The sequence below is a fragment of the Panthera onca genome, chromosome B3 (assembly GCF_046562875.1).
Source record: "Panthera onca isolate mPanOnc1 chromosome B3, mPanOnc1 haplotype 2, whole genome shotgun sequence".
Taxonomy (NCBI): Eukaryota; Metazoa; Chordata; class Mammalia; order Carnivora; family Felidae; genus Panthera; species Panthera onca.
In genome coordinates, this window is record NC_138344.1 from 5874045 (window position 1) to 5900546 (window position 26502).

General features: G+C 43.2%; 1 protein-coding gene across 4 annotated transcripts in view; it reads left to right on the forward strand.

The window, feature by feature from the left end:
- Positions 1 to 26502, forward strand: part of AP3S2 (adaptor related protein complex 3 subunit sigma 2) — a 58249-nt gene that overhangs the window by 9847 nt on the left and 21900 nt on the right. For 3 of the 4 annotated variants that reach the window (XR_009605692.3, XR_013556444.2, XM_060617649.3), the window contains exon 4: positions 13743 to 13814. The exons of the other annotated variant lie outside the window; for it this stretch is intronic. Coding sequence is in view for 1 of the 3 variants with exons in the window: in XM_060617649.3 (XP_060473632.1) it covers positions 13743 to 13814 (72 nt within the window). In the remaining 2 variants the exon portion in view is untranslated. The remainder of the gene's footprint in view (positions 1 to 13742; positions 13815 to 26502) is intronic. 4 annotated transcript variants of the gene reach the window in all.

Below are 26502 nucleotides of genomic sequence, written 5' to 3' on the forward strand. Positions count from 1 at the left end.
CAGCGGAAACGTGGTGAGGAGGACTCGACCAGGCCACGTTTTCTGTTTCTCAGCGTGTCCCGACCTACCTCGCTTTTCCAGGAGTGAGTCAAAGCAGAACGTTTCAGTGGGGGCAGTTTGAGTGTCCTTAGCCCATCCGGCCGTAGGGGAGTAGGAGAGAAATTAGATTGTCTCCATTTGTTTTTTTTTTTTAAATTAACACAGACAAAACTACTGCGTGTCTTTATGCGGACCGTTGGGCTAATTTACCGAATAGACAGAAAACAGAATTCCTGAGTCAAAGATACTAATATTTCTAATTATAAGGCAGGTTGCTAGGTAGATATACAGAAAAGCTATATTAATTTATAATGTCTCCAGGAATATTTGAGTTCATGTGTCTTCCTACCTCTAACATTGAAATGTGTCATTTTTAATTTCTACTCTGAGGTAGAGTGCTGCCTCACAGATGTCTGAATTTTTACTTTTAATCATCCTGCCTACTTTTTCCATGTGTAGATTTCCATTGTTCTTTTCATATACACCTATTATAACATAATTGAACCACTTGTCCAGTAAAGTCTAGAACCTGGTTCATGGTATTATATTACATATGTTCTAAGATGCACATTTTTTTCACACTTTAATGACTCCAGCATCAGGATGCATATTATATTAGATGACCTCTCACGATTATAATTGACATCACTTTCATCTTAGCACACAAATGATTTCTCTTCTCAAAAGTAATTCTCTGTATATTTTTTAGTTTATGTTAAAACTAACATTTTTTTCTGAATTATTCGATGTAAGCTATCCATTTTACCTCCCTTTGTTGAAGAAACCTTAATGTATAATGTGTTTAGAGTAAAATTCAAACTCCCTGTCAGCCTACAAGGCCTGACGTGATCTGGCTCCTTTGTCCTTCTCCGTCTGACCTCATCATACTCACTTTCACCTTCACACCACTCTAGCCATTTCAGTCTTCTTTCTGTTCCTCAGACACAAGTGCAGTTTTGCTTCAGGGCCTTTGCACTTGCTCTGTCCACTAGAACACTCTTGCCCAAATCCCTTCCCTCTATAGCTCTTCATTGACTCGCTTCTTTAGCGTTCATGACTCGGTCCAAGATCCTGAGACCTTCATGACGGCCTATCTGAAGTAACCCCCATCATACCATCCTGCTCATTTCCTTCAGAGAGCTTATGATGGTGGAAAAGATCATGCTCATGTGCCTCGTTCTTCCCACACTCGGAACGTAAGCCAGCCGAGAATGTGACTTATTGACCAAGGTAGCCCCGGAGTAGAGTGGTAGGTGTCTAGCACATAGTAGTCACTCACTAAACATTGGTTGAATAAACTTTATAATACATAGTGAGATTTAGTTTTTACTCATTGTTTGTTCGACTAAGTTGTGTTTCTCTTTCTGCATGAGTTTCACCCTGTTTTATTTATTGTCGTTAATATAAGTTCATATACTTAATAAGACAATATCCCCCTTGGGTGCAGTTCTCTTTCAATATATTCACTGATACTTATGACCATTTGTTCATCTGGATACATTCTTGAATAATTTGTAAAGGTCCCATAGTCTCTGTTGGGTTTGTACTTAGAAATGTATTAAAAATAGCATTTCTTGGGGCGCCTGGGTGGCTCAGCCGGTTGAGCGTCCGACTTCGGCTCAGGTCACCATCTCGCGGTCCGTGAGTTCGAGCCCCGCGTCGGGCTCTGGGCTGATGGCTCAGAGCCTGGAGCCTGCTTCAGATTCTGTGTCTCCCTCTCTCTCTGACCCTCCCCCATTCATGCTCTGTCTCTCTCTGTCTCAAAAATAAATAAACATTAAAAAAAATTAAAAAAAAAAACCTTTAAAAAAAAATAGCACTTCTTTCCATTTCTTCATTCTTTCAGATCTTAAAGTTTTTTTTTTCAAAGAAAGTCCTAATATCTTATGGTTTATTCTGAAATTTTAAGATATCAAGCTTTTATACGTCATTATGTTCACAGATATTTCTTACACAACATTCCCTTTAATTCTCAATTTGTGATTGACATTGTTCACTCTCCACTAAAACTGTGCTTATCTCCTCTACTTTTTCACTAGTTATGAGTTTATCTTCCTATCTCAGTTGTTTTCAATTAAAAAATATATGCATTTTTAAGCCTTTTAGAACAAAGATTTATTTCAGTATATGTTGAGGTACGGAACCGAGTTACTTTTTTTCCATATCGTTATCTAGTTTCTCCAAATTATACGGCCTCCCATTGTTTAAACTTAACTGTCTATATACATTTAGGCCTATTTCCAGAATTTCAAATATATTACTTCGTTTTGGGTTTTTAAAATTATACAAGTAGTACGTGAACATATTCTTTCTTTTATAAAAGATTCAAACAGCAAGTTTATTAACGGAGAACGGAGAAGTCCTTCCCTTAGCATTCATACCCCCTCACTCAAACACCACTCCCCTTCCTAGAGGCAGCCGCTATAAAGTCTTTAAATGCATGGATATACAGGGGCCCCTGTGGGTGTCTCAGGCAGATACACGACAGAGTCTCGGTTTCGGCTTAGGTCGTGATGTCACAGTTCATTAGTTTGGGCTCCGCGCTAACAATGCAGAGCCTGCTTGGGATTCTCTCTCTCCTTCTCTCTCTGCCCCTCCCCTGCTAGCACTAAATAAATTTTAAATGGTAATAATGCATGCATATATATACATGTCATATACGTTTACTTTTAAAAATAAAGAATAGTCACACTACATGCTTCTGTAACTTGCATTTCTATCACTTCATGATAAGTCTTGCAGCTATGTCCATTTCATATATTCTTTTTAGTAGTGCAGGATTTTTCCGTAATACAGGTATGTCATAATATTTTATTCAGTACCCAGTTTCTCACTGTTTTAAATAGCACATACCCTTGTACATTCATCTGTATGCCCATGTGTTAGTTTCTTTGGTAGGCTCTTAACATTTGAATTGTTGCTTTGATTAAAGGGTGTGCACTTTTTAGTGTGATAGGTTTCTCCCAGAAGGCCTGTTTCACCATCATGTCACCAACTTTCAATGTTAAGAATATTCTCAAATGTTTGCCAGTCTGATAGGTGAGAACCTAGAAATTCATTGTCTTCCCAAGCTTTCTTGAGTGTTGCTGAAGCTGCATGTCTTTTAGTGTTTACCAATCGTTTATACTTGAAAATATCTGACCACATCACTTGTCCGCTTTTCTAATGGCCATTTGTTTTATTCATTGGTAAGTGTTGCATTTTTTTCCTAGCTTCATGGGTATTAAATCCTTTTTCTATTGTATTTATTGCAAATATTTTCTCCTAGTCCATTGTTCTTTTTTTTCTTTTTGTTCTTTTAACTTTAGTTATGTTTGTTGATGTTTTTCCTTATAGCTCCGAGGTATAAAAATGTTATCCAATATTGCAGTTCCTTTTTTTTCTTTTGAGAAAACCATTTTTTAAATTTTCTCTTCATAGATATATACATACACACACACACTCTATATATATATATATATACATATATATATATATGTGTATATATTTTTATTCAGTAAACCCTTGATTGATGACACATAAAGATAACTCTTCTTGGGGCGCCTGGGTGGCGCAGTCGGTTAGGCGTCCGACTTCAGCCAGGTCACGATCTCACGGTCCATGAGTTCGAGCCCCGCGTCAGGCTCTGGGCTGATGGCTCGGAGCCTGGAGCCTGTTTCTGATTCTGTGTCTCCCTCTCTCTCTGCCCCTCCCCCGTTCATGCTCTGTCTCTCTCTGTCCCAAAAATAAATAAAAAACGTTGAAAAAAAAAAAAAAAAAAAAAAAAAAAAGATAACTCTTCTTATTCTTTAGCCATTCTTTTTTTTTAAAACCATTTTTAAAGACTGTACAGTATAATTAACATACAATGTTATATTAGTTTCAGGTGTACAATAGAGTGATTCAACAATTCTATACATACTCAGTGCTTGTCACTCTAAGTGTACTCTCAGTCCCTTTTACCTATTTCACCCATCCCCTTCCCTCTGGGACCCACCTGTTTGTTCTCTGTACTTATGAGTCTTTTTTGTTTTCTTTTTTTGTTTGTTCATTTGTTTAGTTTCTTAAATTCCACGAGTGAGTGAAATCATATGGTATTTGTCTTTCTCCAACTGACTTATGTCACATCACATTATACCCTCTAGATCTGTCCGTGTTGTTGCAAATGGCAAGATTTCATTCTTTTTTATGGCTGAATAATATTCCATTGTATATACGTACCACATCTTCTGTATTGTATCCATTCATCTATCAGTGGACACTTTGGTTCCTTCCACACTTTGGTTATTGTAAATAATGCTGCAGTAAACACAGAGAGGTACGTGTATCTTTTTGAATTAGGTTTTTTTTTTTTTAATGTTTATTTTTGAGACAGAGAGGGACAGAGCATCAACGGGGGAGGGTCAGAGAGAGGGAGACACAGAATCTGAAGCAGGTTCCAAGCTCTGAGCTGTCAGCACAGAGCCCGACGCGGGGCTCAAACTCACAGGCTGTGAGATCATGACCTGAGCCGAGGTCGGATGCTCAACCGACTGAGCCACCCAGGCGCCCCTGAATTAGGTTTTTTAAATATTATTTGGGTAAATAGTAGTGGAATTACTGGGTCATATGGTAATTCTGTTCTCAATTTTTTGAGGAACCTCCGTACTGTCTTCCACAGTGGGTGCACCATTTCGCATTCCCACCAGTGGGGCACAAGGATTCCTTTTTCTCCGCATCCTCACCAACACTTGTTTCTTGTGGTTTTGATTTTAGCTCTTCTGACAGGTGTGAGGTGATATCTCAGTGTGGTTTTGATTTGCATTTCCTTGATGGTGAGTGATGTTGAGCATCTTTTCATGTGTCTGTTGGTCATCTGTGTGTCTTCATTGGAGAACTGTCTGTTCATGTCTTCTGCCCATTTTTAAATGGAATTATTTGTGGGTTTTTTTGGTGTTGTGTAAATTCCTTATATTTTTTGGATACTAACCCTTTATTGAATGTCGTTTGCAAATATCTTCTCCCATTCAGTAGGTTATCTTTGGATTTTGTTGATTATTTCTTGTGCTGTGCAGGAGCTTTTTACTGTGATGTCGTGCCAGTGGTTCAACTTGCCTTTGTTTCCCTTGCCTCAGGAGACATCTCTAGAAAAACGTTGCTAAAGGGGCGCCTGGGTGGCGCAGTCGGTTAAGCGTCCGACTTCAGCCAGGTCACGATCTCGCGGTCTGTGAGTTCGAGCCCCGCGTCGGGCTCTGGGCTGATGGCTCGGAGCCTGGAGCCTGTTTCCGATTCTGTGTCTCCCTCTCTCTCTGCCCCTCCCCTGTTCATGCTCTGTCTCTCTCTGTCCCAAAAATAAATAAAAAACGTTGAAAAAAAAAAAAAAAAGAAAAACGTTGCTATGACTGATGTCAGAGAAATTAATGCCTGTGCGCTCTCCTAAGATTTTCATGGTTTCAAGTCTCACATTTAGGTCTTTAATCCATTTTGAGTTTATTTTTGTGTATGATGTAAGAAAGTGGTCCAGGTTCATTCTTTTGCATGTGGCTTCCAGTTTTCCCAGTGCCATTTCTTGAAGAGACTTTCTCCCGTCGTGTATTCTTGCCTTCTTTGCTGAAGATTGAGTGATCATATAATCATGGGTTTATTTCTGGGCTCTCTATTCTATTTTCTCTTGACCTGTGTGTCTGTTTTTGTGCCAGTATGATAGAGTTTGATTGCTATAGCTTTGAAGTATTTCTTGAAATCTGAGATTGTATGTGATACCTCTGGATTTCTTCTTTCTCAAGATTGCTGTGCCATTTGGGATCTTTTGTGGTTCCATATGAATTTTAGGATTATTTGTTCTACTTCTGTGAAAAATGCTATTGGTGTTTGATAGGGATTGCATTAAATGTGTAGATTACTTTGGGTAGTATGGCCACTTTAACAACATTTATTCTCCTGAGAAAACCATTTTTATCATTATTACCACCTAGCTTATTTGTGCTGGATTTTGTAGCAAATGGCCAGATTGTCTAAAGAACATCTGCATAACATTTCTTTCATGTTTCAAGAGGTGAAAATAACTGTAAAAAGTTAGCTACAAAGATACACAAAATGACACAGAAAATCCTTGTCTGATATTTTATTCCACCTGCGGCATTTATATATTTGAAAAGTAGAATTCACGAACTAAAAATTACTGTCCTGTTGAGTTTAATGGAAGATTTAGCCTGATTACAAGATTAACACCAGTATCACTGATTTGATATTTACCAAAATTGATGTTTTTTTCTCTTTCTCCCAGCTTTATTGAGGTATAATTGACATGTAGCATTAAGTTTAAGGTGTACAGTCTATTCATTTGATACACTTACATATTGCAAAATGATTACCACTGTAATCACCTCTTATTGCATCACATAATTGCCATTCTTTTATTAGTGAGAATCGTATTTTTCAATAAATTAAAGTCAATGTGATACCCACGCAAGCTAGAATGCTCTTTGGTGAACAAGGACCTGACATCCAAACAAGAAGTCTGTTAAGTCCCACACTGTAAAAGTGTGATCTTTTTCAAACTGAATCCATTCCTTGCATTGAAGATGTGAAACTCAGCCCCATTCCTCTTTATGAGTGGGTTTATGATCTTGCCATTTCATACTGAACATCTAGATTTCCAAATACAGTTGACCCTTAAACTGTGCCGGTCTGCTTTTACATGGGTTTTTTTTCAATAAATATAGTACAGTACCGTAAATGTATTTTCCTTACGATTTTTTTTTTTTTTTTTTTTTTTTTTTGAGAGAGAGAGTGAGAGCAGAGGAGGAGCAGAGAGAGAATCCCAAGGAGGTTCCACGCTCAGCGTGGAGCCCAACACAGGGCTCGATCCTATGAACTGTGAGATCATGACCTGAGCCAAAATCAAGAATCTGATGCTCATCCAGCTGGGCCACCCAGGTGCCCCCTTATGATTTTCTTTTTTTTTTCTTAAAAAATTTTTTTAATGTTCATTTATTTTTGGGAGAGAGAGAGGCAGAGTGCAAATGGGGGAGGGACAGAGCGAGAGGGAGACACAGAATCCTAAGCAGGCTTCAGGCTCTGAGCTGTCAGCACAGAGCCTGATGTGGGGCTCGAACTCACGGACCGTGAGTCCGTGACCTGAGCCCAAGTCGGATGCCCAACCGACTGAGCCACCCAAGCGCCCCTCCCCTTATGATTTTCTTAATGACATTTTTTTCTCTAGCTTTCTTTGTTATAACAATGCAGCGTATAATTCATATAACAGACAAAGCATGTGTCAGCTGACTGTCTATTGGTAAGTCTTCCAGCTACTAGTAGTAGCTATTAGAAAAAAAAATTTTTTTAATGTTTATTTATTTTTGAGACAGAGGGAGACAGAGCGCAGGTGGGGATGGGGCAGAGAGAGAAGGAGACACAGAATCCGAAGCAGGCTCCAGTCTCTGAGCTGAGAGCACAGAGCCCGACGCGGGGCTCGAACCCATGAACCATGAGATCACGAACTGAGCCGAAGTCAGACGCTTAACCGACTGAGCCACCCAGGCGCTCCTGGTAGTAGCTATTAGTAGTTACATTTTGGGGGAGTCACGTTATAGATGGATTTTTGAGTGTGCAGGAAGTGGTGAGGGTTGGGCAGCACCCCTAAGCCTTGTGTTCTAGAGTCTCCCGTCCTTCCCATCGCTTAAAGTCTTGGGAGTTTTCTTCATCAGCCGAGCTGTATCCAGCTTCATCTTTACTCGTAATATTGCTTAATTTGCTAAGCTTGACATTTTGGTCCTCGTTTTCAAAATTCAGTTTATTCCATATTTAAGTAGGCTGGGATTTGTCCCTTCTTTTTTGTCTTGCTGAGGTGTCTTCCTTTCTCTTGTTCAGTCGGTTTCACTGGATTCACAACTGCTAGGTTGTAATAGTTAGAGAAGGCGAGTCTGATCTCTGCCAGAGTGTTAGTTGGGGCTCATACTTGAGCCACAGCTGTGTGAGGACTCAGGGTAGCCCCCCTTTTATGCACGGCTTCGTTTCCCTGGTCTCGCTTACCTGGGTCAGCCGCAGTCCAGAAGCAGATGATCCTTCTTCTGACTTACCGTCAGGTCAGTAGCAGCTGAACGCTGGTCCCGGTGCCTACGTTGTGTAGGCACTGTGTCATCTCGCATCCTCAGAAGGGTGAATACAGGACAATAAGAGAGAGAGAGAGAGAGAGAGGGACCACATTTATATAACTTTTATTACAATATATTCTGATTGTTCTACTGTATTATTATTAATCTCTTAGAGGGGCTAATCAACAAACTATCATAAATAGGTGTGTATGGGAAAAAGCGTAGCGTATGTAGAGTTGGTTACTGTCCATGGTTTCAGGCATCCACAGGTTCATGGAACGTACCTGCCGTGGATGAAGGGGAGCTTTACTGTCCTTGCCAACAGGGCAGCAACACTGAGAACAGAATCTTGAGCAACTGCGGCTACTTCCTGTTTTTGTTTTTTTAGCTATTTCCTCTTCTCGCTGCTGTTGTCATTTCCAACCTCTGCCTTTTCCGTCCTCTGGCTAAAGCTTTTTGTGCATCCACTGCTATTTCTGCCTCAGGAGACGTACACTAGGAGTCTGGCTTAAACTTTTGCTGACTTTTCTTGGTTTTTCTGTTTTCTTCTTTCTGTCTTGATGTCTCTTCCTATGCTGCTCCGGCTTCTACCCGTGTCTTGGTCCTCAGCAGGAGCTAGATCTGATCTGCAGTGTTCTTCCCTGCTTCCGGATCATGGTTCTTCCTCTCTGACTTCTCTTTCTGTTCCTGGATCAAGATATTTCCACTCCCCACTTCTATGATGATGCCTTTAATGACCTTAGATCTTGAGTGACTTCTGCCTCTTGATGACCTTCTTCTTTCTTTGCATTTGTATCTGTCCTCACCATTTTCATATGAATTTAGTCACTCCCTTCCTCTTTAAGAAGAATGGTCTTTGTCATTATGTTCCTCAAATCTATGAGGATTTTTTTTTTTTTTTTTTTTTTTTTAGTTTCACGTCTTACTATTTTGCTGTCCGAGTCTGCCGCATCTTCGGTTTCTTCATGCGTTAGCCTACCCTTTGCTTCGGCTCTGGCTCCTGCACTTTCTTCTTACATTATCTGACTTTTATTTTCTTTCCCTCTTGATCATGATCTTGAATGATGATATTTTGAGGTTCTAGGAGAAACAGATACATCTGACTCCTCTTTTTTGATGTTTATCTGGGGATATCTTTCCTGGAACTATTCGATCTCATTCCATGTTACTAGCCTATGTGAGAACCCCATTGTTATGGACTAAGTTGTGCCCCCCCCCCCCAGGTTTATATGTTGAGGCCCTAACCCTCCGTGTGACTATATTTAGAAATGGTGCTTTTACAGACGTTATGGTTAGATGAGATCATAAGGGTGAGGCTCTCACCCCAAACAGTTGGCATTGTTCTTATAAGAAGAGGAAGAGACACCTTCCATGTGCACCAAGGAAAGTCCCTTCAGAGACACAGTGAGACGGTGGCTCTTTGTGAGCCAGGAGGGGAGCCCTCATCGGGAACCAGTCCTGCCAGACCTTGATCTGGGACTCTGGCCTCTAACGCTGAGAAAATAAATTTCTCTTTAAGCCACACAGCCCGTGGTGTTTTGTTATGGCAGCCCCAGGCGACTAATATGCCAATCTTCATGTCATTAACCCTCTTTAATAAAAACGGCGGCCGAGAAATATGGTCTGTCTTTGTTCTGGGCATCCTACTCCAGAGTCCCGGCTGCTGGGGCAGCACTTATGACAATACCAACCACCTAGAAGCTTCCCGTAGACTGACTAAATCCGCTCCCGTGAGAGACGTGAGTGGCACAAAAGGAACCTGCCATTGCTTTTTTTAGTTTGCTTTTTACATTTAGTTCTGTAAAACCTGTAAGGTACTCTTATGTCTGTACTGAGACAGGTCACTACCTTTAATTTTCCCCCGAAGGACAGCCGTGTCTCCTGGCACTGTTAACTAGTGCGTGTTTTCCCCACCAATTTAAAATACCGCGTTTGTCAAAAATTGTGTATTCTTGACATGACAGGCCCCATGCACGATGAAGCGTCCCCACACCTTGCAGGGCAGGGAAGAGGAGCGCGCATGGGTAATAGAGGCAGAGGGAGAGGGAGAGGGAGAGGGTTCGGTGGCGCCAACCCCTAGAGGCCGCGTGAACACGGTGCAGGTTGTGGGAGCTCGTCTTGGAGGCAGGCTGGCCACAGCAGGAGGCAGGGACACTCACAGACTGCCGTGGCTTTCATGGTTTTGGTCTTCCTAGAGCATCTAAAAATATTACACACAAAATCAACTTTTCACTCTAATTTTCTCCAACTTCAAAGTTGCTTGAGTTGCTTCTTGAGTTGCTGGATTGTAAGGGCTCACAGCTTGTAAATTCACAGCTGAAATTCTTGGAGTTTAGAATTCAAGACCATGGTAGATTTTATCATGATTTGCTTTTGAACTTGGTCTGTTGAAGTTCACAGAAAGTGGAAAACTGTTGTTAGAGAATTCATTTTTGTTCAGAATTGGATGGAATTCTAGAGCCAGCATTGTTCAGCATTAAGTCAAAAGCCCACCTTTGCTTTTTATAGAAGGTGTTACTTTATTTAAGAGATAGATACGATGCATTTTAATCTACCTTTATCTTAGTTTATAGCAGATTTTGTATGAATTTTAGCTTCTTAACAAATTTCCAAAACTAGATTATGCCTTTGACAATAGTGAAAATTATTTACCACTTCTTGGGGAGAAGGATGTATTTTCTTATACACTGGTATATGTTTCAGTATTTTATATTCTGTCCCATTTTTTAAATGTTTATTTTTGAGAGAGAGAGAGAGCGAGCATGAGCAGGTGAGGGACAGAGAGAGAGGGAGACCGAAGATCTGAAGCCAGCCCCATGCTGTCTACACAGAGCCCAATATGGGGCTCGAACCCTCCAATCCTGAGATCATGACCTGAGCCAAAGTTAGGGACTTAGCCAACTGAGCCACCCAGATGCCCCTATATTCTGTCCCATTGATCCATACTTTTGTTTCTACCTTAGTTTTATACTATTTTAATGACCAAAGTTTTGCAGTGAATTTTTTAAATTTTATTTATTTTGAGAGAGAGAGAGAATGAGAACAAGTGGGGGAGGGTCAGAGAGAAGGAGAGACAGAATCCCAAGGAGGCTCCACACTATTAGTGCAGAGCCCGACGAGGGGCTTGAACTCACGAACTGTGAGATTATGACCTGAGTCAAGATCAAGAGTAAGATTAACTGACTGTGCCACCCAGGTGCCCCTGCAGTGAATTTTGATACCTAGTAAGACTAGTCATTCCTTATCATCCTTGTTTTTCTAAACATCTTGGCAGAGCATTTTCACATTTTATTTTCCGTTAAGAACTTGAGATTTTGTTTCATTTTTTTTTTTAAGTCCTCCTGAGACCTTCCATGCTTCCAAGTTCATTTTTTTCCTTGAAAACTAAGGCTACAGGGACAGGAGAGGAAACACTAGCAAGAAACTTCTCGAAAGGAGCAAAGAATATGGATGTTTGGTAATTGACTTGGCAAGTCCAAGGACGCCACATCCTGGGCCAGCAGTAGGAGCTGATGGGCAAACTGCTACACGCTGCGGGCGCCTCGCCCGGCCCAGAGCGGGCAGCATCGTGCTGGGTGTAGTGTGGAGGGGGCAGGAAAAGCTGTCTGAGAACAGTCAGATCCCTGAGTTTTCCCAGCTCCAGTTTTCCGGTTTGGGGGCCACCAGAGAGTTGCTGGCGCAAGTCAGGGTGGTGAAATGAATGTGTGCCTTGTGAATGTTGTATGCTAACTTCCTAGCCCTTTCCCGCCACTCAGCTCCCGAGTTTCAGGTAGCCAGTCTTACAGCCTTTAGGCTGGAGATTGTCACATTTCTCTGGGAAATCTGATCAATCTAAGGGGACGGAATAAGAAAGCCTAAGTGGATGAAGGGGAGGATCCCCAACAAGTAGCTATGATTGCAGAACTGCCAATCGGCCTTTTATTCTTAGGAAGAAAAAAACAAAGGTAATCGGTGATCTGAGGAAAGCCTCTAACATGGAAGATAGAGACTAAAACCGACAAACTCTAAAAGGCAACGTAAAGTAAATAGAGCCCATACAAAGAAAGGAAAACAGTAAAATGAGCAAACCCCTGTCTTGAAGCCACAGGGAAATCAAACAAATAAAAACAGGCTGCAAAATCAACAAGAAACACAGAACAAAATGATCTCTTAGAAATTAAAGATCTGAGCGAAAACTGGAAGAGAACAGATAAGAGCTTAAGGAGGTCCAGCACCTCAGGAGAAGCAGCCCCAAAAAGGAAGATTAGGAACATGGAAGCGGGGAAATTCTCAGCCAAATTACTTGATACAATTTTCCCAACCTGAAGGTCTTGAGTTGCTGGATTGTAAGGGCTCACTGAGTGCCTAGCACCTGGATAGAAAACGCCCTAATTCAAGAATGTTATCCTTGCTGGGAAATATTCAGCCTCTGATAAAAACGTAGTGCCGTTACGAAATTAGCATACGTGTTTTTTGGCACACATGTGTGCATTTCTGTTGGGGACGTACCTAGGGTAGAATTGCTGCTGTAATAGATAATGATGTCAAGTAATTGTCCAAAGTGGTTAGAAACAGGATTTCCATTTATGTCACTCTATGCCCCGTCAGAAGCGGAAAATCACTCAAATGTCCCACCTGTAGGAGATGGATGAATATTTCTATGCGGTACTCTATGGCAGCGAATACGAACAACGAATTTTATGACACACGGCAACATGGAGGGGCTCCCCAGCACTGTTGAATGAGAGAAGTCAGACAGAGTACTTGTTGTGTGACGCCATCTGTGTAAGTTCAAAGACAAGAGTCAGGATGGCGGCTACCTTTGGAGGGGCGTGAAGGGCGCGGCTAGAGCTGGTGATAGTCCACGCGGTATCCGGATGGTGGTCGGTTACGTGATATGTTCATTCTGAAAATTCACTAAGCCGTACTCTTCTCATCAGTACCCTTTCCTGTTATATTAAGAAGTTAAAAACCGGGGCGCCTGGGTGGCTTGGTCGGTTAAGCATCCGACTTCGGCTCAGGTCATGATCTCACGGTCCGTGAGTTCGAGCCCCGCGTCGGGCTCTGTGCTGACAGCTCAGAGCCTGGAGCCTGTTTCAGATTCTGTGTCTCCCTCTCTCTCTGCTCCTCCCCTGTTCATGCTCTGTCTGTCTCGAAAATGAATAAACGTTAAAAAAAAAAAAAAATTAAAAAAAAAAAGAAGTTAAAAACCTAAAGTTGTGAGCTTGTTAACAATTCGTGGAAAGGCATTTTGAAGTTTTAATGTTCACTGAAATGAGCGGGACAGACCTATAGCAACACCGAAATAAGGAAATTTTGTTGTGGGTACAGGTGGAGGCTTGGGGAAAGGACACAGTGCTGCAAGTAGTTGGTATTTCAGTTTGTTATTTTTCTATGTAAAGTAGCATCTTCTAAAGGGGGAAAGAAAGCCCCACGTGTCTGCTGGTTGTATTGCTGTACTGAAAACAAGATTGACCTGGTCTAGACTGTGCCCTCTAAATTGGGATAGTAGGATGATTGCCTAATGCTGGTAGTTGTTTTGTTTATTCTGAAATTCATCATAAGGTAAATGGTATCACGACTGCTCCCCTTTACTTTCAAATGTGACAGTGACGAAGATGTGAATATGTTCTGATTTCTTTTCTTTTTCTGTTTCTCCTTGTTTCCTAGGTTTTTGTGGAGACCCTGGATAAGTGTTTTGAAAATGTTTGTGAGTTGGATTTGATCTTCCATATGGATAAGGTACCTTCTCTCCCTGAGCAGGGTTGCTAGAAAACTATCCATCTCTACACCTTCCTGTTCTTTCTTGTGGCTTTTTACTCTGGGAGTAGTCCCAGAACATGTTTCATTTAATAACTTGAGTTTCATAATTTTGGGGGTATTTTGCTAAGATCTGCTATTAGTTTTAACACACAGGTGATTATTACCGGGCCCATGTCATTGTCCATCTTGACCTGGACAGCCTTCTTGGTATAGGGCAGTGATGTCACGGTGATGACTGGCTGATGGCCACACCGAAGGTGAGAGAAATTGCTTTGTGTGGCTTGTGAAACGAGTTCCCTAGGCATAATCCAGTGACACAGTGAAGCTTTGGAAGAATCATGACACAGGGTCTTTGACCTGGCTAGCAGAGTTTATAATTTTCCCCAAGAGTAATAGAGTGACTCAGACATCAGTAACACAGTTTGAGGTCAGGTGATACTCAGTAGGGAAGCTGACTGTCAGGCAGAATTGAAGGACAAAGTACATGTTCTCAGACTTGTGCTGCCGGCATAATTTTGACGTGGTCTGTGTCCTCATGTGCCAAATTCAAGGCGAGAGATAGCCAGCAAGGGGATGGGAACTGCCACATTTGTTTTATCCAGCGGGGCTCATGCCGTACCCAGTGCCGTTCACCTGGCGTGTCTTAGTTGTGCTTGATCCTGGTTTCCTTCAGCGGGTTGTTGTCACTGTGATTCATGGCCCTTGGAGAGAGGGAATGATTTTTTATAAGACAGCTACTCAGTGCTAAGCCGTGATCCTTTATGAATTTATTTTTATCACAACGAAGTAGTTGTTTTCACATCCCTCATCGCTGGCATCGCCATCTGGAGGCCTTTCGCGTCATTTTCCAGTAGGATCTTCAGTCTCTGTTCACTCTCCCGAGACTGTCGGATGACACTTTCCAGACAGATGTGGTGAGTGCATTCTTAAGGTTGGATGCTGGAATGGAGTGAAGTTTTCTCTGTCAACATCTGGCTTGGCTCCACAGCTCCAGGGGAAGCCTGGTACAAGAGAGGCACAGAACCCCACTCTTGCTGTAGATACTTGACTCGGTGCTCCCCGATAGGCTCACGAGGCCCCCGGAGCTCATTGGTGCTTTGGATGTGGTCACTCTCCCTTTTCATATGAAAGAATCTTAGAAATTTCAGAGACCTCTTAGCCCCCTCTTTGCAAGCATTTAGAGTTGCTTTAGGCTTGTCAGTTGTTAAAGGTGCCGCTATGTTGTAATTTCTCTTAAGGAGAACCACAGTTCAAATCTACCTCCCATCTATACCAGTGGGTGTGGCTTTCAAAGGAAATAAAAAGTCATAAAAATGTTGTTCTTTCTCCTATGTCTTATCTTCAGATAGGTTCCATAAAGTAATTTGCTGCTGCTGCAGATTTCTTTTATAGTTGATAAAACTGTCTATTTTTAGTTGTTCACCTGACATCGGGAAATTGCTATCCCTGTTTCCTGAGATTTTGGAAAGTGCTGATGCAAGGCGTCAGCATCTCCCCCTCCTCCCTTGAAGAGTGTCTGAAGGTGTCTTCCAGCAGGTGACTTTCTTGTAGTGAGGTTTCAGGCTTGTCTTTGCCCTCAGGTAGAGCAGCTGCTAATTCAAGTTCATCTTCTGCATAGAGGTGGAAATGGTCTTTTTACTCAAGTAGGCAAAGGACCTTGAACTCCATCCTTCGGAACCGAAGAAGTTTCTCTCTGCCTTAAGTCTCTTCACCTCTTCACCCCTTCTTCCTGCCTTAAAGGAAAGTGTGTTTCATTCCATATGTAGAGCCACAGCCACTTCCTGTCTCTACCCAGCATACACCGTGATCTCAGTGTCACCTCCTCTTTGAGGGGCCTTGATTTGTTCCTTCCCCTGTAACCCCAGTCTCACAGAGCACGGCTCTTCCCACGTTTTAACTGTAGTCTTATCTCCACACACTTGCACTAAAGGTAAACATCTTGAGTGCGTGACTTACGCCCAGCCTCCCATTTCTACTTCATCTTTTCCCTTTCTGGAGCCCTGGGGCCTGCTTTTCACTCTTACCCAAAATTCACTGGCGATTTCCTGCTCTCATTTGCCAATATCACCTTCTGTCGTGTTCGTGCAGCATTTGAGGCTGTGGATCCTTCCGTGGCGCACTGCTGTCTTAATCCTTTTCCACCTTTGTTTCTGTTACACAGAACCTTTCTGGCTTCTCTCTTACTCTCTTCCCACCTCCTGTCACTAACTTAGGTTTGTCATCTCTTCCCTCGCTCTTCTCACTCTCCTGTTCGGATCCTAGATTGTATCCACTTTTCAGTGTAAATTATCATCTGTCTGGGTAATTCCCAAACTTGTCATTTCTAATCCAGTGTGGCCTGAGTCCCGTCCCTGTCTTTCCCGCTACCAGATGGCACCTCTTCCTCAATTCATTCCAGCCGCTTCTTCCCCAGAGCCAGATGCGGCACGTGTCTCCCGAAAGCCGTTTCCTCCTCCGGCCTCCCTTTCCCAGTGCTGCCTCCATCCTCTGTCAAATACACTCAAAACCTCTCCTCCCTCTTCTTTGCCACCAGTAGCCAGTCGGTCACTAAAACCTGTTGCTTCTTCCTGTAGCCTTCTTATATCTGTTCTCACCAGTTACTCACATTTGGCCCACTTGTCTTTATGTCTCTCTCTAGACGTACATACTTTTCTTCTTGACCCATCCTGACTTCTCATCCCTAAGTACTTCAGCAGGTGTCTCCTCAGAACAAGGAAATCGTCTTATGTAACCCGTTGTGCATAGTTCTCTAATTAACATAATTAATTGGGCCGCCTGGGTGGCTCAGTTGGTTGAGTGTCCAACTCTTGATTTCGGCTCAGGTCACAATCTCGAGGTTCGTGAGTTCAAACCCCGTGTCGGGCTTTGCGCTGTCAGCACGGAGCCTGCTTGGGATTCTTTCTCTCCCTGTTCTCTCTCTGCCCCTGTCCTGCTCGTGCTCCCCCCTCAAAATAAATACACATTAAAAAAAACAATTAACTACAATGTAATTAACATATTTAAAATTTAACACTTATAAATACTATTATTCGGTATACAGTTCATATTTAAATTCTCCACTTGTCCCACTTAACATCCTTTATATTTTTCAGTCAGATTCTGACTGTAGGTCAAGTGCTATCTTTAAGTTATAGTGCCTCTTGATGTCAGTTACGCCTGACAAGTTTTCTAACCTTATTTCCTCTTCTTTATTATTGATCCTGCACACTGGAATTATATATTTTTTCCTAAACCACCCTTTAGACTAACTGCTCCCTTGAGCATAGACCATTTTTGGTCACCTTGACCTCCTAACCAGGCATTCACGGCTGTCCACAGTTGTCCCTTTTCTATCTTAGTCTTCCTTACCAGTACTTCTTGCGGGATACCCCTGCTGCAGCGGACTGGACCAGTCTCAGTCACGCTGTAATTCCTGCTCAGAGCCTCGGCCCGAATTGCCTTTCACATCTTTTTGTACCTGAATCCAGCCTGTCATTCAGGCTCAGCTCGAATCCTACCACCCTAGTAAACTTGACCTCGTCACCTTGGCCCATCATGATCTCTGTGGGCCATTTATAGTGTTGTTTATGGCATTATGTGCCTTGGTTTATGTAAGTTTGTGCGTGTTCCCTACTTGATTAGACCGTCCTTATCTTTGTGTTTGTCCTTGTCTCCCTCACTGAACCCAGCGTGGTACCTGTTGCTGAGTGAGGTGGTCTTCACGTGAGCATCACCAAGGAGTTCCTAGGTAACTAGACTCGTGAGGCCGCTCATGCTTTAAACTGCCGCAGGCTGGGTGAAGTCTGATTTCACAGTCTCTGGGGGTAGTCTTCAATCCAGACCGTGCCATATGGAGCTTATCTTGCCAGGGGCGATTGGTTCCCTGTGGCATTCGGAGACCCCCAGCCCCAGCTCGGTGTCACGATTGAGTTAGGTATCGATGTTCATTGCGGTGAATTGAGTTTTGCTCAAAGAAAACCATGTGGGCAGCCTAACGTTTTGATCTACCAGTGCCTCACCACCGAAGCTGGATTGGGCTCTCAGTTGGGGCGCTCAGCGTTCGGTCATCAGTCACAATTCAGTGGCTGTATCGAGGGAATTATCCGTCCTTTTTATAGATTTCAGTTTGTAACGGGCAGTCTCAGCACAGTTGCAACATATGCTTTGGGGCGGGTCTGAGGCCAAGAAACCTCATAGTATGGAATTTAAGACTCTCTGCTAAGTATAGGCTGCTGACATGGGAAAATGCTGAGGGCTGAAAATTGGAATGAACTGGTGAGCCCAACATGAGAGGATCATAAATGTAATAATGGACAGTGCTTATTAAATGGCCCTCCTGAGGACAGAGCTGTGATAACAGAGCTCATTAAGGCCCTCCACACCCTAGTGACGTTAAGGCCCTCCACACCCTAGTGACACTGAAGCTGGTATCCTGATTGCTAGTTCCCAGGAACGCAAGAAAGAGTAAGGAACACATATTTTGTGTGTTTTTAGTGACGAAGGAGTTGCGGTTTGGGCACAGAAGAAGAAGACATTCTGTTTGAGTTTTAGTGCTTGAGAACGTGCCAGTTGGCGTGCTGACCATGCCTGGCTACCTGTTTCTTTCCGGATATGCCCAAGAGAGAAGAGGGGGGAGCCTAGGCCAGCCTTTTGTGTCATCGTATCCTGAGCCCTTGTCTGCTGATGCTTGATGAGAATTTTGTGGCAGAATATTTTTCAGAAGCGCAATATCTTACCCTTTCAGAACAACGGACAGACTAGCAGTAATGATTTTTAAAATCTTTAACTTCACTATACTTTGTTTAAAACAAACAAAGAAAAGCTAAGACTGCGCCAAACCACACTTAACGTCTGCTGCGGTGCACATTCTCACTTTCTTTACCCGAACTTGCACTGCCTCGGTGCGTGGTCTCACTGTCTGCCGCTTGAAATTACAGAGAGCCTTCTTCCTCTGTTTAATCATTCCTTATTAATGGTTAAGGGCATTTAGGAGGCCAGTGTACACAAAACAGCAAAATCTGACCTTTAGAAGTATCTGTTTGTTATCCTGCCTTTTCAATAAAACCTAGTGTTTGTCAAGATTGCAGTCAGTAGCAAAGCTTATGACTAATTATATTACTTGGATATGTTACGGATAAAACAAATTGTGTATCGCTTTGATTGTTGATTTGTAGGTGCCCTGAAAGGTTAGAATTGAGGCTCCATCCTACTGTTCTTGCTGTTATCCTTTATGATGCAGGAGAGGATTGTACTGCTCTTAAGATAAAACCCAGAATTTCTTGATCCCTAGTTGAGAGCCCTTTGCCAGGCTTGACGTTTGTATCAATCTAGGTAGAGGAGGTAATATAGAACCCCCAAATTCTAGTAGCTTCCGTAGCAACAGGGTTGATTTCTCATTCATGCCGTGTGATCATTGTGGTGTCTCTGTTCACTGTAGTCACTTGGGTGTTCAGGCTGATGAAACCCTCCTCAACATGTACTTCCACCTGGGCATTTGTGTCTTGGCTCTTAAAGCGCCACACCCCGCTGTGCTCCCACTTCATTGGTCACAGCAAGTCACATGCCTACACCTAAGTGGCTAGGGGAGTGCATTCCTACCATGTGCTCGGGATTAGGGGGAGCCTGAAATTGTTTTCAGAATTACTAATGACTACCACATTTTTTTCATTTATTTCTTTATTTGGTTATTTATTTATTTTAAGATTTTATTTTTACAGAATCTCTACACCCAGCATGGGACTCCAGCTCATAACCCTGAGATCATGAGTCACACGCTCTCCCGACTGAGCCAGACAGACACCCCTTTTCATTTATCTTTAAGAGGAAAAGCTGACATTTGCTTCAGGTTCGCTTTACAGGCAGGAACTTAGAAATTTCAGTGTCAGAAAAATAGAGGAATGCTTGCGTAAGAAGGAAGCATGGTTGAATCTCGGAAAAAGACCTCTCGTGTAGCAGCCTTTCAGTTTCTACTAGAATTTATGACATTTGGGGGTACCTGAGTGGCTCAGTCGGTTAAGGGACTGACTTCGGCTCAGGTCATGACCTCACGGTTCGTGAGTTTGAGCCCCACATGGGACTCTGTGCTGTTGGCATGGAGCCCTTTTCAGATCCTCTGTACTCCTCTCTCTCTGCCCCTCCCCTGCTTGTTCTCAAAAGAAAAGAAAGAAAGAAAGAGAGAGAGGGAGAAAGAAAGAAACAGAAACAAAGAAAGAAACAAAGAAAGAGAGAGAAAGAAAGAAAAAGAAAGAAAGAAAGAAAGAAAGAAAGAAAGAAAGAAAAAGAAAGGCAGACATTTATATCCCATACTTCTCACATGAAGTCAAGGTGACTAAGAAGTTAAAATTCCTTAACAGAATAAATTGTTTCCATTATCTGGGAGACAGGTACGTTCTTCCTTACAGAGACTTTCCACAAATCATCTCTCCTTACCTGGGCTCTGGGACCAAAAGTACTAATGTCTGTTGAGATTTTTTTTGGTCTTTTTTTCCCTCCAATGGTTATCAGACAAATAATAAACGTTTATTAATAAGAAGGACACTGTACTAGATATGGAGATACAAAGACGGAAAAGACAAAAGCCCTATCTTCAAGAAGCTCATAGGCCCAGCTAGAAGGATGGGTCACATACAAACATTCCTTGGCCTTGGAGTAAGCCACATTTTTGGAAAAGATGCCATAAGTTGAGTCTAATTTCTCAGTAGGCATGGTATTATATAAGGGAGCTCTCATCTTGCCCTATTCATAGAAGTGGTCATAGGCACTGCGTTTAGTCACACATATATAGTACATCTGCATATTGTACATCTTAAAACTAAGGTGTATATAAATTATTGGTCTGGAATAATATAGTACCGAATCGCGACTTCTTTTATTTAATGATATGTGATCAGAGGTGGAGAAAGAAGAGTGAGACTTTGAAGAAATGGCTGTTTCTGAGGCTCGGCTCTGAAACGGAGGTGGGCGGGATAGATGGTAGCCCATCGGTGCTTTAGGCTGAGCGTCCGGGGTTCTCGGTGTGGGAACAGGTTACGCAGCCCACTGAGTGCAAGTGACCTGTGACCTGTGCTGACTTGTAATGACATGAATGAGGCTGGGCGAGTAGCACAGGTGTGATGGCCCAGAGTCAAATAATTGGGGGAAGACACCAGCAATTTGCGGTAGAAAATCATGGCTAGCGGAGAGGAGCAGTGAAGGCTGTATAAAGTCAAGAACAGCCATCAGGGGAAGGGAAATTAATGTCGATTGGCAGCTGCCAAGTGCCGGGCACTGTGGTGGGTACCTCACGCCCAGTAACCTTTCCTAAAGGAGGTGGTAATAGCCCCGTATGACAGATCAGCAAGCCGAGGCTCAGGCTGAAATGCCTGAAACGTTAAAAACCCACATTCTTTGCACTGAATCTCAGACTTTGAGAATTTTAAAGCATGAATAATATGATAGATAAGATAGGTAGAAATGTATAGAATTTGTCCATTTCTGTTTTCCAGAACCAGACTTCTAGGAGACAGAGCAGTGTAGGTAGCGAAGGTAAGGTGAAGGGTGGGGAGGAACATGTGAACATTAGGGGGGACTTGGAACCATGCGTAAACTCATCTTGAGCCAGAGAGGGTCTGCCATTGGAGGCATTATTGACATTTTGGGTAGTGCAGTTTTTCATTGAATTGCTGGTATTTAGCATCCCTGACTACCCTCTACCACATGCCAGCGGGGCCCCTGCCTGGTGCGTGTGCAAACGCCCTGCAGGGTGGGAGCAAAGTTCACAGGAATAAATGGCACCCAGGCTGTGGAGAGCCCTGTCCTCTTTGGTGCTGGGTCCAGTGAGCATTTCCCGGTGCCCTTCTCCCCAAGCAGTTTCCATACCTCTTCATTCTTAAAGTACTCTTTGTTCCTCGTTCCCATGGCACCCCTTCACCTGGTCTTTTATCCACCTTTCTGGCCATTCCGTCTGGCCTTTTGGGCTTCTTACCTCTTGTTTAAGCCCCCCTTCTCTTTTCTTTTAGACGCTCTCTTCTTAGGAAGTCTCCCACAGTCGGGGCGCCTGAGTGACTCAGTCGATGAGGCGTCTGGCTCTTGGTTTCGGCTCAGGTCATGATCTCACGGTTTGCGAGTTCGAGCCCTCCGTTGGGCTCTGTGCTGACAGTGCGGAGCCTGCTTGACTCTCTCACTCCCTCTCTCTCTGCCCCTCCCCTGCTCGCACTCTCTTTCCTAAAATAAATAAATTTTAAAAGAAGAAAAAAAAGGAAGTCCCACACAGTCATCTGTCTGCTCGTAATTTCTGAATTACCAACCAAACACACTTCAGTTTGAACTCAGTTGTATCCGAAACCGAATCTCATTTGTATCCAAAACGCTGCCTCTCCAAACTGACAATTCTGACTCACCCTTCAAAGAAGTTAGTCTTTGAAACCTTTCTGACATTCCTTTCTCCACCCGTAGACTGAAATAGGTATATTTGTCTTGTGCCCCCCAGTGCCCCTCCGCTACTTTTGCCACTGCCCTTAACACAGTGTGTTGTGGGTTTTTGGAGTTTTTTTGGTGTTTTTTGTTTCTGTTTTTGTTTGTTTGTTTGTTTGTTTGTTTGCTTATGTACCTGGTTAAGAGCACAGACTCTACGGCCTGTGTAGTTGGGCTTGAATCCTGGTTCTGCCACATAGGAATTGTATGACTTGTGCCTCAGGAACTTACATGTGGACAGGGAATCGTGACAGCACCTAGCTCATATGGTGGTTGTGAGCATTAAATACCTGGGAAATGCTTGGAATAGGGCCTGTACATAGTAAGTATTTCATTCTTTGGTTTGTTTGCCACTTGCACACCCAATAATATTATTAAGGTAGGGATCAGACTTTCTGGTTGACCACTGTGGATCTGGTTGTAACGCAATACTTGGCACCGACTGACTACTCAGTTATTTTTGAATTCGTTTATTCATCCACTCTTCTAGGTGCTTGGGAAACAAAAAAGTTCTGTCCTCACGAACCTTGTATCTAGCAAGGGGAAACAAAATGTACGTCAGGTGATGATGAATGCAGGCAATAAAATAAAGCTGGCTAAGGGTTGGGGAGATATGTCTTGATACTTTATGTAGGGTGGTTAGGGAAGAAGGCATCTCTGATAAGATGGCGTGTGAGCAAAAACCTGAAAGAGGAAAGGGAAGTGAGAAAGATGGGGCTTTCTGGATAAGAACATTCTAGGTAGATAGGATAGCAAGTACAAAGACCTGGAGGCCAATATGGCTGGATGGAAGTGTGGAACGTGGGAGGTACAGTTGATCCTCCAACAGCACAGTTTTGAACTGTGTGAGTCCACTTATATGCAAGGTGTTTTGTTTTTTAATAAATACAGTACCATACTATAAATGTATTTCCCTTATGATTTTCTTTTTCTTTTTTTTTTTAAGTTTATTTATTTATTTTGAGAGAAAGTAGCAAGTAGGGGAGGGGCAGAGAGAGAGAGAGAGAGAGAGAGGGAGAGAGAGAGTCCTGCATGCTTTGCGCTACCAGCACTGAGCCTGACATAGGGCTTGATCTCATGAGCCATGAGATCATGAGGTGAGATGATGACCTGAGCTGAAGTCGGGAGTTGGACGCTTAACCAGTTGAACCACCCAGGCATCTCTCCTTACGATTTTCTTAATGCTTTCTTTTTCTAGCTTACTTTTCATACGAATACAGTATAGAGTACATGTAACATACAAAATGTGTTTTACTCGACCATTTATGTTATCGATGAAGCTTCCAGTGAACAGTAGGAGTTGAGTTTGAGGAAAGTCAAAAGTCCATGCAGATTTTCAACTGTGCAGGGGTACAGGGCAGGGTGGTCAGTGCCCTAAGTCCCAAATCATTGAAGGGTCACCTGTAATAGAAGTTGAGATGGGGTGGGGAAGAGGTTCAGATAGGTCCTTATAGATCACTGTTACAGAAGAAATTAGTAAGAGTTACTGCCTCTGGGGAGGGGAACTAGGTAAGTGTAGGGACTAACTTTTGAGAAATGTTATACAGGAAAAGATGAATATGTGATTTCACTCATATGTGGAATTTAAGAAACAAACCAGATGAACATAGGGGAAGGGGAGAAAATAAAAAGAGGGAGGTAGACAAACCATAAGAGATTCTTAAATCAGAGAACAAACTGAGGGTTGCTGGAGGGATGCTGGGTGGGGGGGATGGGCTAAATGGTTGATGGACATTAAGGAGGGCGCTTGTTGGGATGAGCACTGGATGTTATATGTAAGTAATGAATCGCTAAATTCTGTTCCTGAAACCATTATTACACTACATGTTAACTAACCGATTTAAATGAAATTTTTAAAAAATAATAATAATAAACAAGAAAAGAAATGTTATATACCATGTACATACATTGCCTGCCTGTCATCCTGGGTCTTTAGGTCCACTGCACCGAAGGGTACAGGCAGTTCTCTCTCTACACAGCTTTATTGCCTAGCACGGTAAACATTAAGTGCTCGCTGCCGTTCTAAGGCAAAGTCTGAGCTTAAAGCCAGATAAATTGATAGATGGTCTGCAAATTAGCCCCTTCACTCTAACCTGGGAACTATGATTAATGGCCAGAGCACACGTGGGGAGGGCCAAGGGAGTGGTGTGCAGAGTTAGGGTAATGGCCCAGAGTGTGCCTTAGGGTACATTTATGAGTCTGAAAGCAGATGGGAGAACAAATGTTGAACCTGTTTGTGACGTCAGCCAGGTCTGTACCCTGGTACCCTGAGACATTTTCAGCAGCTATGGCAGAGGCATGCCTGGGCCCACCCCCGCTGGTTTAAGTAGCGAGACCGCTGAAGAACACAGTCATCCTGTCAAAGCCAGGAGCTGAGCACTTGCCTTTTGTTGGCCCAGTCATGACACAAGTGCGGCCATTTAGATTTTCAGAATCCACATACCTGAATTCGCCCTGTACATATCATGTGTAATGCTGGTCATGGAAGCCTCTTGAAGGTTCTCTGCTGACGGCCTGACCCTTTGGGCCTTAAGACTGCTGTTGCTTTTCCTGCCTACCGAGTGAGAATGATGGGTCTACCCCCCACATCTCAGCCCCCGGGCGCCCCGCTGCCTTTTCCTGTATGCGTGCCCCCTTGAGCACGCGTATGCTCTGATCTAGGTGGGCGACACATCTGCGTTTCATTCTGACCTAGCTCAAGGCTGTTTCCTGGAATGTGTGACCCCACTTCACCTGGGTGACCTGCCACCACACCAGTCCACTCATTTTCTCCCCTTGGGTCCACCCCTTTCCCACCTGCCCTTCACCCGCTAACCTCTGCACCTGATGTCTTCTCAACTTCCCCAACCTGCCATCGACATCGACTTTCTTCAAGGCCTGCAGTCTCAGGGATGTGGGCTTTACCTTTGAGCCCTAAGGGTTCACCAGCTGGTGTCAGCTCTTCTTCGAGTATTTTCTTCAGGTCTGCTTCTCCCTTCCCTCCCCTCCCTTCCCCGCCCCGCCCCTCCCCTCCCCTCCCCTGAATCCAGGTAACTAACATATCGGCGCTAGGTGGCTACAGCAGCTGTATTTTGCCTTTTCCCAGCCTCCCTCACTGGTCCCATCTTCCATAGAAAACATTTCTCCCATTTGCCCTTTAGTCAACATTCTTCCCTTTTGCTTCCAAAGATCTCTGGATCGTGGACCTTCGTGGCCCTTAGGCTTTCTCTGCTTTGGGATACCAACCCCACAGGCCCATCAGATGCATCCTCCAGACATACTGTGCCTGGGCCCACACCACTCCCCTTCACCCCCAGCACCCCCGCCCCCGTCCCCCTGTCAAGGTTCCCAGACCTCCAGGCCCAGCCCAAGTCTTACATTCGGTGAAATTTTCTCTGAACTCCAGTGTTGTGGTTCTCCCAAGTTATTTGTCTTGCTCTTGCTCTAAAGTTTTTAGTCCTAATTGTTTCCACTATATTGAAAACTGTTGGAATAGTGTCAGTTTGTAATGTTTTGTTGGTTTTCTGAGCAGCACAGGGCACTCAAATATAGCTGACTGGTTGACATGTGATAAATGTGTATCCTAATTCTGCACGTGTGGTTTTTTAAAAATTTCCAAAGTACTTTTCAGATATAATATCTGATTATTAGCACACACAGAGACCTCTTCTTATAAATGAGATTTTAATTAGACCTTGACTTTTAAGGTGTATGACCTGTGCATGCTCGCGAGTTTCAAAGTGAGACTCACTCAACTTTGCCGTTGCTCCCTTGGCAGATGGGTAACCTTTTCACGGGCGCACGAGAAGCCTTGTGTTCCTTGAGTGCGGTTCTGCCTAAAGTGGCTTTGTAGACTTCTGGATTCCAGTTGTGTGGCTTAGGCCACCCTCTTGAAGACTCTTCAAATCTCCAAGACTCTTGTGCCTCACTGTCTTCGGTTGTAAAACGGGGGTGATCCCATATTTCATTGATTCTTAGACTCCCATTTGGGGTAATATTTGTGATTTTAACATCTCAGGTCAAGAGTTGTCTTACATCACTGGCATTTCATAGTTTAATTGGCAACATTTTTCTCTTCTAGTGGTACATAAAATAACGGTGTGTTTTATAATCAGTGGAGTCTTGGCCTTGATGAAGTAAAGTAACATCCGCCATTCATGGTTATTTTGAGGACTGGAGTTAGTAATTGCCTAGCTCAATAAATGGTGACCTTGTCTTTATTTTCTTTTTCCCCACTGTTCTCTCTGCCTCCAGCATT